Consider the following 12288-nt stretch of genomic DNA (forward strand, 5'->3'; position numbering starts at 1 on the left):
ATTCTTCCCCCATCTTTCAGAGTTCGAACCCCCCAAGGTGCATTTTTTGTACAAAAAAATCCGGTTTAATAGCCGGTTCCCGGGTCGGGGTCTCGGGCCGGGTCCCACGGGTAGACCCGCCGGGTGGACCCGACGGGTCTCGGGTCCTGATATTTGGGACCCGAAACCGACCCGTGCTTGGCCGGGTCCGGGTCCGGGTCCATGGTCAACGGGTCGGGGCCGGGTCGGGGCGGGGCGGTCTTCGGGTCGGGTCCGGGCCGGGTCCGGGTCAAACCCGACCCGTGGCCGTGTCTAGTATGTACCTAAGGACTAAGTTTGTAAGTTTATTAAGTGAACATGTGTCAATGTACCCAAGTTCGTATGCAGTTCTCAATGTTCGCTAGGTCTAGTTTGTCTCAATGGTCACTATTTTTTCCCTCATACAAGATAAATGGATATGGCACTTGAGGGGACGTATTGGAGATATTAATATTAAATGATACATTTCACTAACAACTTAAGCTTTTGGTTTAGATGGTCATTCAACAGAGACTCTTGAACTTACGAGGTAAGTGCACGTAAGTTGGGCCAAAGTCGGCCGGGCGAAACCCCTCGCCTTAAGTCAATAAGAATTCGATAACCTACGAGTAGAACATAGTACATACCTTGGAGTGGCAAAACCAAGATTTCATTACTAGACTAATTATGATATTTTTTTATATATATGGATGTTGAATTATGTGATTAACCAGTATTTCATTCGATTGACGAGAGACGTAAACCACAATATACTAATCATGTGTGACAAGTTCGAACTAACAATGGTTGGCAAGTGAATTCGAACTTGAGTCAATTAACATAAACTCATCTGCTCCAACAGTTAAGCTTACGAACCATTTTTTCTTTTTTTTAGTAAAAATTGTCCTTATTTGCACCAATATAATTTCGTTAGTAGTGACTTTTACCATAAAAAAAAATCCTTGAAATAAAATAACAATATGATAGTTATATCTTTCTTGATAATAATTTGATAGTTTATTGAGACAAAGTTAATAATAGTATAAAATTAAATAATAAACACAAAAATGCTATGACTTACATTTTACTCATTTTCCTATAAACAGTCCCATTTTCCCAAACCCCAAACATGATTCTCTCCCTCCTCCTCATTTCATCTCTCTCTCTCTCTCTCTCTCTCTCTCTCTCTCTCTCTCTCTCTCTCTCTCTCTTTCTTAACTTCTCCGAAATTTCGAATACGTCCACTCCTCCAAAATCTCAGTTGTGCTAACTGATTACTGACACTTGAATTCTCTTCTTCTCTATAATTTTTCAACGGTTACGATGAGGCAACCAATCAGAGAGAGGGAATTGCCCGGAATGAACAGTATGAACTCGGTGCTGAACCAGCACCAGATCTTATCACTCGAAGAAATCCATAATCACGGCCAATCTCAGATGTTTCCGTCCTCTAGCTTCGATCCGGCGTCGTCGCACGACGATTTCCTCGAGCAAATCCTCTCCTCCGTTTCTTCCTCCGCCGCCGCCTCCTCCTTCCCCTGGGCGGAAGATCAGCCGGCGTCGGGTATGGTGGCGAATTTGGAGGAGCAGTCGGCGGCGTTGGCTTCCAAAATGAGGCAGCAACAGATCGGCAACGGCGGCGCCGCCGCCGCAAAGACGTTGATGCTTCAGCAGCAGTTGCTGCTCGCCAGAGGACTCGCCGCCGGTAATGAGCATTTGCCTCATTCCGATTACAACGACGCCGTTGATGGTCCATCCTCAAATTATGCTAATCTGGTCAGTTTTCGTTAATTTTCCCCCAATTTTTTTTTTTTTTTTTTTTTAAATTTTATCAATTTCACTCAATTGAGAAAATCAATACAGGCAAATGATGCATCGATTAAAGCTCTGCTCAATGGTTTCACCGGATCCCTAGGTCAAACTTCAAATCAATCTCAGCATTTCCACCACTCTCAGGTTTACAATTAAAAAAAAAATTTATGCAGTTTTTGTTCTGTCACTAGTTTGAGAATGATAGTTAATGATGTTTCCATTTTTTTTTAATTTAATTTAAAGCGAGGAGCATTGCAGCAGTCTGAGAATTTCGGAGCGCCGGCGGCGCCGGCGATGAGTCAACCGGCGGCGAGCGGTTCTGCGGGACAGCCGCGGCAGAGGGTGAGGGCTAGGAGAGGACAAGCTACTGATCCTCACAGCATCGCCGAAAGAGTATGAAACAATTTATTTTTTAATTTAAAAAATTGATTTAATTGTGACGTCATTTCTCTGGTTTTGTACTTTTGTTTGATTTGCTGATGTTGAGAATTTGTTTTATTTTTATTTATTTTGTGAAAATGAAATGTGGTGCAGTTAAGGAGAGAGAGGATTGCGGAGAGAATGAAGGGTTTACAAGAGCTTGTACCCAACGCTAACAAGGTAGTACTTCCATTATACAATTATCATTGCATTATTTCCATATTCTAATATTCTTAATGAATTGGAAGAAACCCTTTTTTGAGATTTAATTACGAAAAAAATTAAATTAAATTTATTACTATTACAGATGTATTCTTCATAAACAATGAGATTGTAAAGGAATCATAATCATCTTATAATAAGTCCTTGGTGATTTTGTATATTATATTGTTTTTTTTTCTATTAAAGGGATTAATCATTATTATATTATTAATTAATCATATGAGATGAGATAATTAGGAGAGATTAATTACATAACTAAGTGCATTTGTTGGAATGACAGACAGACAAGGCCTCAATGCTGGATGAGATCATCGATTATGTCAAATTCCTCCAGCTCCAAGTCAAAGTATCTCTCTCTCTCTCTCTCTCTCTCTCTCCCCTCCTTTCTCCCTCTCTCTCTCTCTATATATTATATTTAATATTTATATAGGATAAATTACGGCCAATCATGAGACAATGTCAAATTACAAAAACCTCCCTCATGTTTAGGTAATTACAACCACCTCTCTCAACTACAAATCTTCTTACACATCCAGTTTTACGGTGTCGAAGTTAGTGGAATTTAGATTATATGTAATATTCTCAAGTTTGCACCCGTTTTGTCCTATTTCGAGCTCCACATTTTAAAGCAAGATGATCATAAGATGTATTTTTTGGCTTGTATATATCAGATTGTGGTGCATCACAAACTGTATTTTAAATTTTAAATAAAACGAGCACAAACTAGAGAATATTCCACGAAATCTATAAGATTATGTTTAATTTGACTCCTTAAGGATGGACGTCTAAGATAATTCATAGTTAAGGGGTATTTGTAATTATCTAAATATGAGGAGTTTTTTTTTTTGTAATTTTACCTTACTTAAGGAGTAGTTGTAATTTACCTTATTTATATTATTATATGATCTGATTTCATGTGGATAAAAATTGTGTGTGAACACAGGTACTGAGTATGAGCAGATTAGGGGGTGCAGCAGCAGCTTCTCCTTTACTAGCTAATAAATCACATGAGGTAATGTAGTGCAGTTTGATTTCTTGATTTTGCTAATTAACAAAGCTTTACCCCATAACTAATTTTATAAAATTAATCTAAATAAATATCTTGTTATAGTTAGTGTTGAGAGTCAAGACTGATTTGATTATCTTATATTATCACTTTACTTTGTTAAGCTGCTTTTTAATGTAGCTGTATCGTGTTAGGTTGACTTGTAAGTAAAGTTAATTTTCACTAATAGACAATTACTTGCTGACACACGCATTCAATTATTAGTTCCTAATACAGATTAAATTTTTTGTATCAAATTTGATTAAGAAAACATAATGCATCCAATATTTCTACGGCAAAATTACGTCCACACCCTGGAGTAATTAGAAATTACGAAAACACCCCTCTTATTTGAATAATTACGCGCACAGGGAAGGGGCGGCAAAGGCGCCCATACGGCGGCGTCGTCGTCATCAAACAAGAACGAGGGCGCAACGGCGGCGGAGCAGCAGGTGGCGAAGCTGATGGAGGAGGACATGGGTTCCGCCATGCAGTACCTCCAAGGGAAGGGTCTCTGCCTAATGCCCATTTCTCTCGCCACCGCCATCTCCACCGCCACCGGCCACTCCAGGAATCCACTCCTTCACGGCGGCGAAGCTGGTGGCCCGTTGTCACCTAGTTTGTCGGCATTGACCGTCCAATCTGCGACGATGGGCGGCGGAGATGGCTCCCTTAAGGACACGGCTGCTGAGTGAGTGATGAGAAACGGCGTTTTACTTTTTCTTTGACGGTTTAACCCCTTCCCCATGGAGAAAGTGGCCGTGAAGCCCTATTGTTAATTAATAATAATAAATTATTATTTATTTTAGGGCTTAAGTTCACTTTGCTTGTAGCTCCTTGTACCATGAGTTGGTAATTTGGTTTCAATTTACCCCCAATAATTTTTTAGATCTCTAAATACCTAATTTCAACTAAAAAATATATATGTTGGTGGATTAAAATTCCCTCGAATTAAAATATGATTTCAAAATTTGTAACTCGAATAACGTCCATTTGATCTCATTTTTTTAAAATAAAATTGTCTTACATATTTTATAATTATACACAAAGAAAAAAAAAAAAAAAAAAACTCGTTTTATTTGAGAAATTAGAACCAAAATAAAGTGTATACTTTTTATGATTAGAGTATTGTAATTTGACAATAATTATGTGTACCTATGGGCCCAAAAAGAATTCTACACTAATGGAATTTTAAAGTCTGAAGAATAAAAAATGACGAATAATCAGATCAAGAGGTTAAAAAATAGTACAGTAGTAGGAGACCTAATAACAACACTTTAATGCCTTTTATTATTAAATATTTTAATTTGATTGATGAATAAATAAATATATATTCGTTTTATTATTAATTTGATAATGAAAAGACTTTCCTCAATAATCATCCCCAATTAACATAGTTTTATAGAATGATTGGCATAAAGATATAATATTTATATATAGGTTTTAATTATCAATTCTTTGGAGTTTGGATTGAAGATCCCATTCAGAATGGGCTGACACTAGCTTTATATATTTAATTTATTGTTTGAATTATTTTAGTATTTTACTTCACTTTGTGGGATTCCTTTTGTTTGGTGAATGAATAATGATCGACTGTAGTTTATTTTATATGTTTCGATTATGTTTCTTCTGACTCTTGTGGATGGACCCTAAAAAAAGTTAATTCAAAAAAAAAAAAAAAAGAAAAAAAGGAAAAAAAGAGATGAATATTAGGTATTAGTCAACGTGTTACTTTTTCCTTTTCACCAAATTTGTGTATTGTAATAATTATTTTGTAAAGCTGATTTTAATAAAAAATCATAAATAATGATCGTATGTAAGCAGAGTCCTGCAAAAATGATGACCTAGCGATTGAAGTAAGTAAACTAATATCAATTTTGACAGAAGTTTGAATTTCTTTACCACGTATGGTTAACATAGTAGTTTAGGTCTCTCGAAATAGAATTTCTTGAAATCCAGTAAGAAGAAATTCAACTATGGAATATATTTTTTATTATAATTATATGTGTGGCCGTTGGCTGATTTTTGTTATGCAGCAATTTGGGGGGCTTGTTAAAAGACAAGTCCAATTTCTTGGACACTAAAAACATGGGGCGCACGTCCTCTAGTATAAATACTTATTCCTTGTTGCCTACAAAATAGTTCCAAGAGTCCTTATTGAATTTCATATTTATTTTGCTGTACTGTTACATTTAAGTATCAATATAAAAAAAACTAGAAAATCGTAATAAAAATATTGTTCCAAAATAAAAAAATCAGATCGAAATTGGCCAAAAATTACTATCCAATTTAACTTCTAGTAGGAACCATTGGAAAAGACTAGTCCCACATGCTTAATAAGAGCAGCTTCTACCGAACTGATCGACATTTCAATACTATGCTAATTACGGCCAGCCTCTGAGGCAAGCTCAAATTACGAAAAAAAAACAACTCTCATGTTTGAATAATTACAACCATCTCCTTCAACTATGTATTATCTTGCGAAAAAACCTTTTTTCCGTAGATAAATTCGACACTTGATGTTTTTTTTTTTCGTAATTTGCCCTTATTTTTAGGTTCCAAATTTCTCCATTTATACCACTAGAGATACCATATGAGATAGATTTGTTCAATTACCAAAAATGTTGCATTTTTCAAAATAAAAACAAGAAAATGGATATTCCAAGTATTATAACATATGTCATCATGCAATTAGGTAGTAAAAGCAATGTGTAATCAATGTGTCTTCTCAAATATTATCATGTCTACTTCGTTTTAACCTCGATCTCGAGCCTCGACATAGCAATGTGGGATCAATCTCGAGCCTAGACATAGCAATGTGGCATCAATCTCGAGCCTCGAGGTAGCTGCTTTTCAATTTAACCGACTCCAATACTACACAACACACACACACACACACGGATACCTAGGGTTCAATAAATAAGGAGAGATCAAGTATCCATTTGATTCGCAATGGCCCTTCATTTGAATAAAATTACAACATAAAGCTACCGTAACCAAAATGAGTCTTACTAGCACATTCAAAGACTTCTAGCTACAAAAATACGTAGGTGAATGAAAACGGAGTGAGAATCACGAAAGAACATATTAAGTACTTTAGCGGATCTGCATACGATATAGAAAAAAACAACATATAATTTCTATAACTATGGTGTCCAACCTAACTTGTATAAAAATACGACGAGCAATTCAATCTCAATCGCCGTCATTTCTCTTACAGCCACTTTATCAATCAAGCACAACCGACGGGTAATTTCACTGCCCGCTTCTCTCAACGGACCAAAACATCACACCCCTGCCAAATTTCAACTCGTAATTTTACAATTTTCGGGCATTAACACAAAACCTAATATTTATCAACCACATTATATTCAATAATAATAATCACACGGAAGAAAAACACAAGAACAAGCATCAATCAGATGCATCGATTAGAAGATATTCACACGATTTGAATCCGACAAAATGCAATCAACCCTTCAATATGTGCAGCATCGATATCATCGTTATCCACAGTGGAAATATAATTTGTAAGGCCAGACACTAGAATTATTTTTATCGAGAAATTGCAATATCAACAAGAACAAGGGGGTTTAAATGTATAAGGCTGCGGAAGCGACAACGGACCTCGCCTCGATTCGTTATCATCCAACAGCCTCTGAACCCTCTTCTTTGCACAATACTGCCGATCAAAATGCTTCACCTACAAATTAAATCAAAAAAATAAATTAAAAAAAAGACCCTAATTTTCAAACTCAAATTAATAACCTCAATATAAAAAAAAAATTCAAATTCAAATTACCCAGGTCGGTCTGCATTGATTCACATAAGCCTCCCTATTTTTCTTGCATTCAGCTGGGTAAAGCAGTCCCACCGACGCAGATTCCGTCGGTTTCTTGTCTGATTCTTTCTCCAAACATGCATAGAACGCGTCTCGAGCCTTTCAATCCACAATTACATGATTATTAAACTTTAATTAAGCTCTAGTTAACATGACATTTCCCCCAAAACAAAGCGAGGAAACGAAAAATTAGGGCATAGAAACTACAGCAGAACGTGATCGAATTAGGGCAATTACAAGCTTATTAAACATTAATTAAGCTCTAATTAACATGAAATTTCCCCCAAAACAAAGAGAGGAAACGAAAAATTAGGGCATACAAAACTACAGCAGAACGTGATCGAATTAGGGCAAATAAACAATTAGAATTACCTTGTAACAAGCAATCCTCGCTTCTGAGAGAACATCGGAGTGAACGGAATCGGCGGCCTGAGATGAATAAGCTTCCAACGCCATTTTCTTACTTCCACCAAAATTTCCCAAATTGTTGTTCGCTGTTTGTAAGTTCAATTGATTTCTTGGAAAGGAATACAAGGAAGAAGTAATACTGTATCACGGGCCTATTAGTTAATTGGGCTTATTAATTTAGGCCCGTTAAGTGTAAAATAGTTTTACTTACGGGCCTAAATTTTAATTCCTCATAGACCAAAACTTTTTGTAGTTCTTATTTTGTTTTTATTAATGATATTTTGGACAATAAAATGCTGAATGTGTAGTATGGCTTATTTTAGTATTAATATAGCATTAATATTAGTATTAGGACTGGTATTAGTATTAATATTAATATTTATATTAGTATCAGTATCAATATTTATATCAGTATTAATATACAGATGGCACATAAAATTATACATTGATAAATGTAGCATAAAAATATTCAACAAGTCAAAATCTAACGACTAATGTTACTAGCAACGTTGTCTATAGTGAAATTTTTCATCAATTGCGAACGTGCATCATGAAAAATGTACATTGTAATTCAATAAAACATTTGTTTTTTTGTATTATTATTATTACATTTATAAATAATATGCATTATTTAAGGTTACCACCAATCATATGTCTCAATTTGTTGATGAGTACTTTTAGTGATGACTTTTAGAATTAGTACTAATGTTTTGTACTTTATTCGCGTGTCTTATCTCATTACTTTCTTTCATATGTTGATCCAAGTGCATGTAGTAGGGTACCATTAAAACATAAATTAATTATTTTATGTTAAAGGCTCTAATTGCATAGGTGAAAATTGGACGGACCGGATGCGAATCATATCGAAATTGACACTTTTGAAATTTTAATTTTCCCGAAAGTGATAATTTAATTCTTTCATTTCCAAGAGAATTTGGGAAATCAGGAAAATTGAATTTTTGAAACTATTTTTCTGAAAAAAAGGGGAACATATCAAAACCGGCAAAATTCGAAAATTATTTTTCAGTTTCAAAACCGAGATAAGTAGTATTTAAGTACACTAGAGACTTGTGGTTAACCTAGTGTGGTCTGTCTCTCGTATGGTTTGCAAGCTATTATACGAGAGTATATATTTATCTAGTGCACCTATATATTTGATTGCGGGTTCCTTCATTACAAAAAAAAAATGCACTAGAGACTCAATAAATTAATAACATCGCTTAAATAATAATACATTATGGCCACACCTCATGTAAACATATTATTTTATTAGTTCGATAAGTTAATATCTCAGTTTAAATTTATATTATCGTTAAAAAATAATTAAATAATGGAGTAAGTAATATTATTATTTAGGGTCTCGAGAAAAGCTGTGATTAATTAAATAATTTTGTTAGTAATAGATTAAATCCCAAAGGTTTATGGTCCTTTGATGACGCACCAAACCACAAAACGAAGAACCTGAACCATTAAATATCAGGAGCAGGTCAAATTATACATCCAAACCGTTGAAACCAAGATCCGACGCTCAATATTGCTCCACGTTGCCCTCTTCCTCTTTCTCTCTCACACACAGACACGTATAATCTATCTAATATTGGTCATCTGGAAGATACCAGTCTGCTTTTTGTACGCTCTCACTCCATTAATGGGAGCGAAGAAATTTCTAATAGTCCAAAACCACTCTTCGGAAGAACAAAAAAATATTCCCACAGTTCCATGAAATACTAATCCCCACCATTATAAGCAAAGATGTAAGCTTTTTTCAGCCTTTCTTTCTTACACTAAAACTGTAGATTGTGTAGTACTGCAAACTGCAGACAGTGTAAAATTAATATTGAACAGCTGTTCGAACAACTGCATGGAGGAAGAGGAGTGTATAGTATCACACACTGTGAGTCATCAGCTCCAAGAAACCCTAATTTTTTTTTTTTTTTTTTTTGATGGGACTTCTTAGTCTTTAGTTTTCAGATCTGGGAATTTCTGTGTTTGGATTATGCATTCCTGGTCGGAAAATAATTCCAAGAAAATTTATGGGTTCTTTTCTTTCTCCTGTTGTAAAGGGGGAGAGACAAAAAAGAAAGAATTTTTGACAGAAGAGAGTGAGCATACGCAGGCAATTGTATTAGTGTATACCTTTGTGTGTATGCGTGTGCTCACTTCTTTTCTGTCAGCTTCTCTCTCTCTCTCTCTCTCTCTGGTTTTCAGACCTGAATTTATACACCTTTTTTCTTATGGGTTTTTTTGTTTTTTTGTTTTTGTTTTGTTTGTCTAACAATATCTACCTTATCCGATGATATAAAGACCATGATTGGGTGATTTACTCATGACAAGGTACGCCTTTTAATTTTATTTTTTTCTGGGGTTGTTTGATTTGCTGATGTAACCATTTGGGTGGAACAAGATTATATTATATTGGGGTTATATTTTATGTGATTAATTTGTTACTTTGTTAGCATTCTTGAATTTTGTTGTGATTAAGGTTCACTCAGTTATTTATTGCCTAGTGGTATATTATGTTAATTATTATTAATTATTATTTGTTTCCTCTTAACTTGACAGAGAACTTTAGGATTGTTGATGCAAATTAGCTCATGGGAATTTTTATTTGTTTTATTTTAATTTTTTTTTTTTTGATATAATTTTTATTGGGCTCGTAGGGGTGGAATAATGAATAAAACAAGTTGTACAATGGATATTAGTCCTACAGTTTCTCTGTCATGTTATTCCGATTTGAAAGAATATCCAATTTTGTTGCTAGATTTGTAATTTCCTTGATCTGGTTTCTTGATCTTAATGCAGTCATAACTTGGTCGAGGCATACACATTCGTAGTTTGATTTGCGAGGGTAGAATCGGTAAGTTGTCAACTTTCTGCTTGTAATGTTCTTGCAATGATCATTAATTTTATCACTTACTATGGTTCTGTTTGGTTGTTGTGTTTCTGTGACTTGAATTAGTTCCTATGTTACGTATTCAATCGAGAATTCTTTTGCTTCTTTAGCCTGAAAAAAAAACAGGAATTTACTTTTCGTGAATGGACTTGATTTGCATATGAGTTTGAAAGATATAGTAAAATGTATGTGAGATTAACATATTACTGGTTTTGAGATATTTTTATCGTACAATGGTATTTGGTTATAAGAAGAAACGTACTTAAGAAGGATTCCCGAATAAAAGAAATCGGTATGGAGTATTGTGTACGCATATATATGTATATGTTTGGTTGGAATGCGGTGAGAATATGAATATGCGAGTTATGTTTCGATAATATTCAGCATTTAAATTAATTTGTTCGTAAAGATTGTTATTTGGTCATCTCCAATATTGGAATAAAGCGGAGTTTGTCGAAGTAAATATATGATAATTATTCGTAGATTTAAGAAATGTTCTGCGAGATACAATAGGGTAAAACGGGGTTCAAACATGTTCATTAGCCAGTACATATGCTACACCACTTGTGAAGAATTAATCGTGATAATGAATTACATCATTCTGAAAATTTTGACCTATATTGACTACGAGTTATTTTCAGCTTTAAGGTATTAGGCAGGAAAAAAAATAATGTTCGAGCATGAAACTTTAACGAAAGAAATATCCAGTCATAAGAATTAATAATTCTTGATGTCGTAATACTTGTATTAACCACTAATGATTACCTAGGCTCTAGAAGTTAATCCATGGTTTATTAGTTGCTTAATTTTTGTTCGAGTATTTAAAATTCGATCCAATTTGATAGAGGTTTTGGCATAATCTTGTCAAATATTAAACGAAAATAGGTCAAACAATCAATCCTGGAATCCGTTAGTTATCGAGGCATAATGGATTGGGTGACATAGTTTAAGTAAGTTTCACTACTATGCGGAAAGTGATCTTTAAATAAAATATAATAACTAATAAAATATTCGTTTGATAATTTGAAAAACCAAATATTGATTATTTCTGCTTCCTACCTTTGAAAGCTGATGTTTTGTTAAAAATATTTTTGGTAATGGAAGTGTTCAGACAAGTATCAACACAGGCGATGGCCATTATTTTGTGTGTGTGTGTGTGTGTTCGTCGTGATTTTATAATGTACGCCGCGCGTATCTAACTGTGAAATTTCAGTAAACATACATCTATGCGATTTTGTTATTCTTGAGATATTATTTATACTAGCTTTGATAAAATGCCGAACACCAGTTCACTTGTGTTGTCTATTTGCAGCTTCTGAACCGGTTTGTGATTAGGAAGGCTTCGTTTGGAGACTTTCTCAAAAATTTCGGACCAAATATTTATGATTATTTTCAGTACGTTACTGATTTGTAAATTGCAATTTTATTTGCTTTCACGATGTATGATGCATCGGTAGGTTCATCCTAAATGGTTTCGTTGAGGTTGCAAGAGGTTTGTTTGGTGCTACACGAACTAAATTTTACCGTATGAAATTTTGCCTTTATTACTATATTGTAACTACCCATTTGTACACATTGGGGGTGTAAATCAGTTGGAAAAATTCCGATTTTTTTTCGGAAGTTTAAAACTAGTTTCAATTCCGTTTCAAA

At 34.5% G+C, this 12288-nt stretch overlaps 2 protein-coding genes and 1 long non-coding RNA gene across 5 annotated transcripts; 2 read left to right on the plus strand and 1 right to left on the minus strand.

Moving 5' to 3' along the window:
* Positions 1 to 1102: 1102 nt before the first annotated feature.
* Positions 1103 to 4384, plus strand: LOC105964156 (bHLH transcription factor RHL1). The gene is made up of 7 exons (XM_012988669.2): positions 1103 to 1773; positions 1861 to 1953; positions 2053 to 2202; positions 2344 to 2409; positions 2732 to 2797; positions 3395 to 3463; positions 3868 to 4384. The coding sequence occupies exons 1-7, from the start codon at positions 1321 to 1323 to the stop codon at positions 4189 to 4191; spliced, it is 1221 nt and encodes a 406-aa protein (XP_012844123.2). The 5' UTR covers positions 1103 to 1320; the 3' UTR covers positions 4192 to 4384.
* A 2023-nt stretch (positions 4385 to 6407) lies between these two features.
* On the minus strand, positions 6408 to 7870 carry LOC105964157 (Cytochrome c oxidase, subunit Vib family protein). Of its 2 annotated transcripts, XM_012988672.2 has the most exons (4): positions 7710 to 7870; positions 7299 to 7436; positions 7124 to 7199; positions 6408 to 6791 (listed from the first exon to the last, which is right to left on the minus strand). In XM_012988672.2, the coding sequence occupies exons 1-4, from the start codon at positions 7791 to 7793 to the stop codon at positions 6784 to 6786; spliced, it is 306 nt and encodes a 101-aa protein (XP_012844126.1). In that variant the 5' UTR covers positions 7794 to 7870; the 3' UTR covers positions 6408 to 6783. The 2 variants fall into 2 exon arrangements, with proteins under 2 accessions (XP_012844126.1, XP_012844125.1); XM_012988671.2 differs by lacking the exon at positions 6408 to 6791 and having other exon boundaries at positions 6892 to 7199.
* Positions 7871 to 9359: 1489 nt separating this feature from the next.
* Positions 9360 to 12266, plus strand: LOC105964158 (uncharacterized). Of its 2 annotated transcripts, XR_016034317.1 has the most exons (4): positions 9360 to 9639; positions 10050 to 10079; positions 10548 to 10602; positions 11951 to 12266. It is a non-coding gene; the product is annotated as an uncharacterized LOC105964158 (long non-coding RNA). The 2 variants fall into 2 exon arrangements; XR_001173327.2 differs by lacking the exon at positions 9360 to 9639 and having other exon boundaries at positions 9945 to 10079.
* Positions 12267 to 12288: the final 22 nt, after the last annotated feature.

Source organism: Erythranthe guttata, chromosome 11 (genome assembly GCF_056151865.1).
Source record: "Erythranthe guttata isolate IM_541 chromosome 11, IM_541, whole genome shotgun sequence".
NCBI classification, from domain to species: Eukaryota; Viridiplantae; Streptophyta; class Magnoliopsida; order Lamiales; family Phrymaceae; genus Erythranthe; species Erythranthe guttata.

Coding starts and splice junctions, on each gene's coding strand:
- LOC105964156 (XM_012988669.2), top strand. CDS start 1,321: ATGAGGCAACCAATCAGAGAGAGGGAATTGCCCGGAATGAACAGTATG. Junction 1,774..1,860: donor CCTCAAATTATGCTAATCTG/GTCAGTTTTCGT, acceptor AAATCAATACAG/GCAAATGATGCATCGATTAA. Junction 2,410..2,731: donor TTGTACCCAACGCTAACAAG/GTAGTACTTCCA, acceptor TTGGAATGACAG/ACAGACAAGGCCTCAATGCT.
- LOC105964157 (XM_012988671.2), bottom strand. CDS start 7,793: ATGGCGTTGGAAGCTTATTCATCTCAGGCCGCCGATTCCGTTCACTCC. Junction 7,437..7,709: donor CGAGGATTGCTTGTTACAAG/GTAATTCTAATT, acceptor GTGGATTGAAAG/GCTCGAGACGCGTTCTATGC. Junction 7,200..7,298: donor ATCAATGCAGACCGACCTGG/GTAATTTGAATT, acceptor TTTAATTTGTAG/GTGAAGCATTTTGATCGGCA.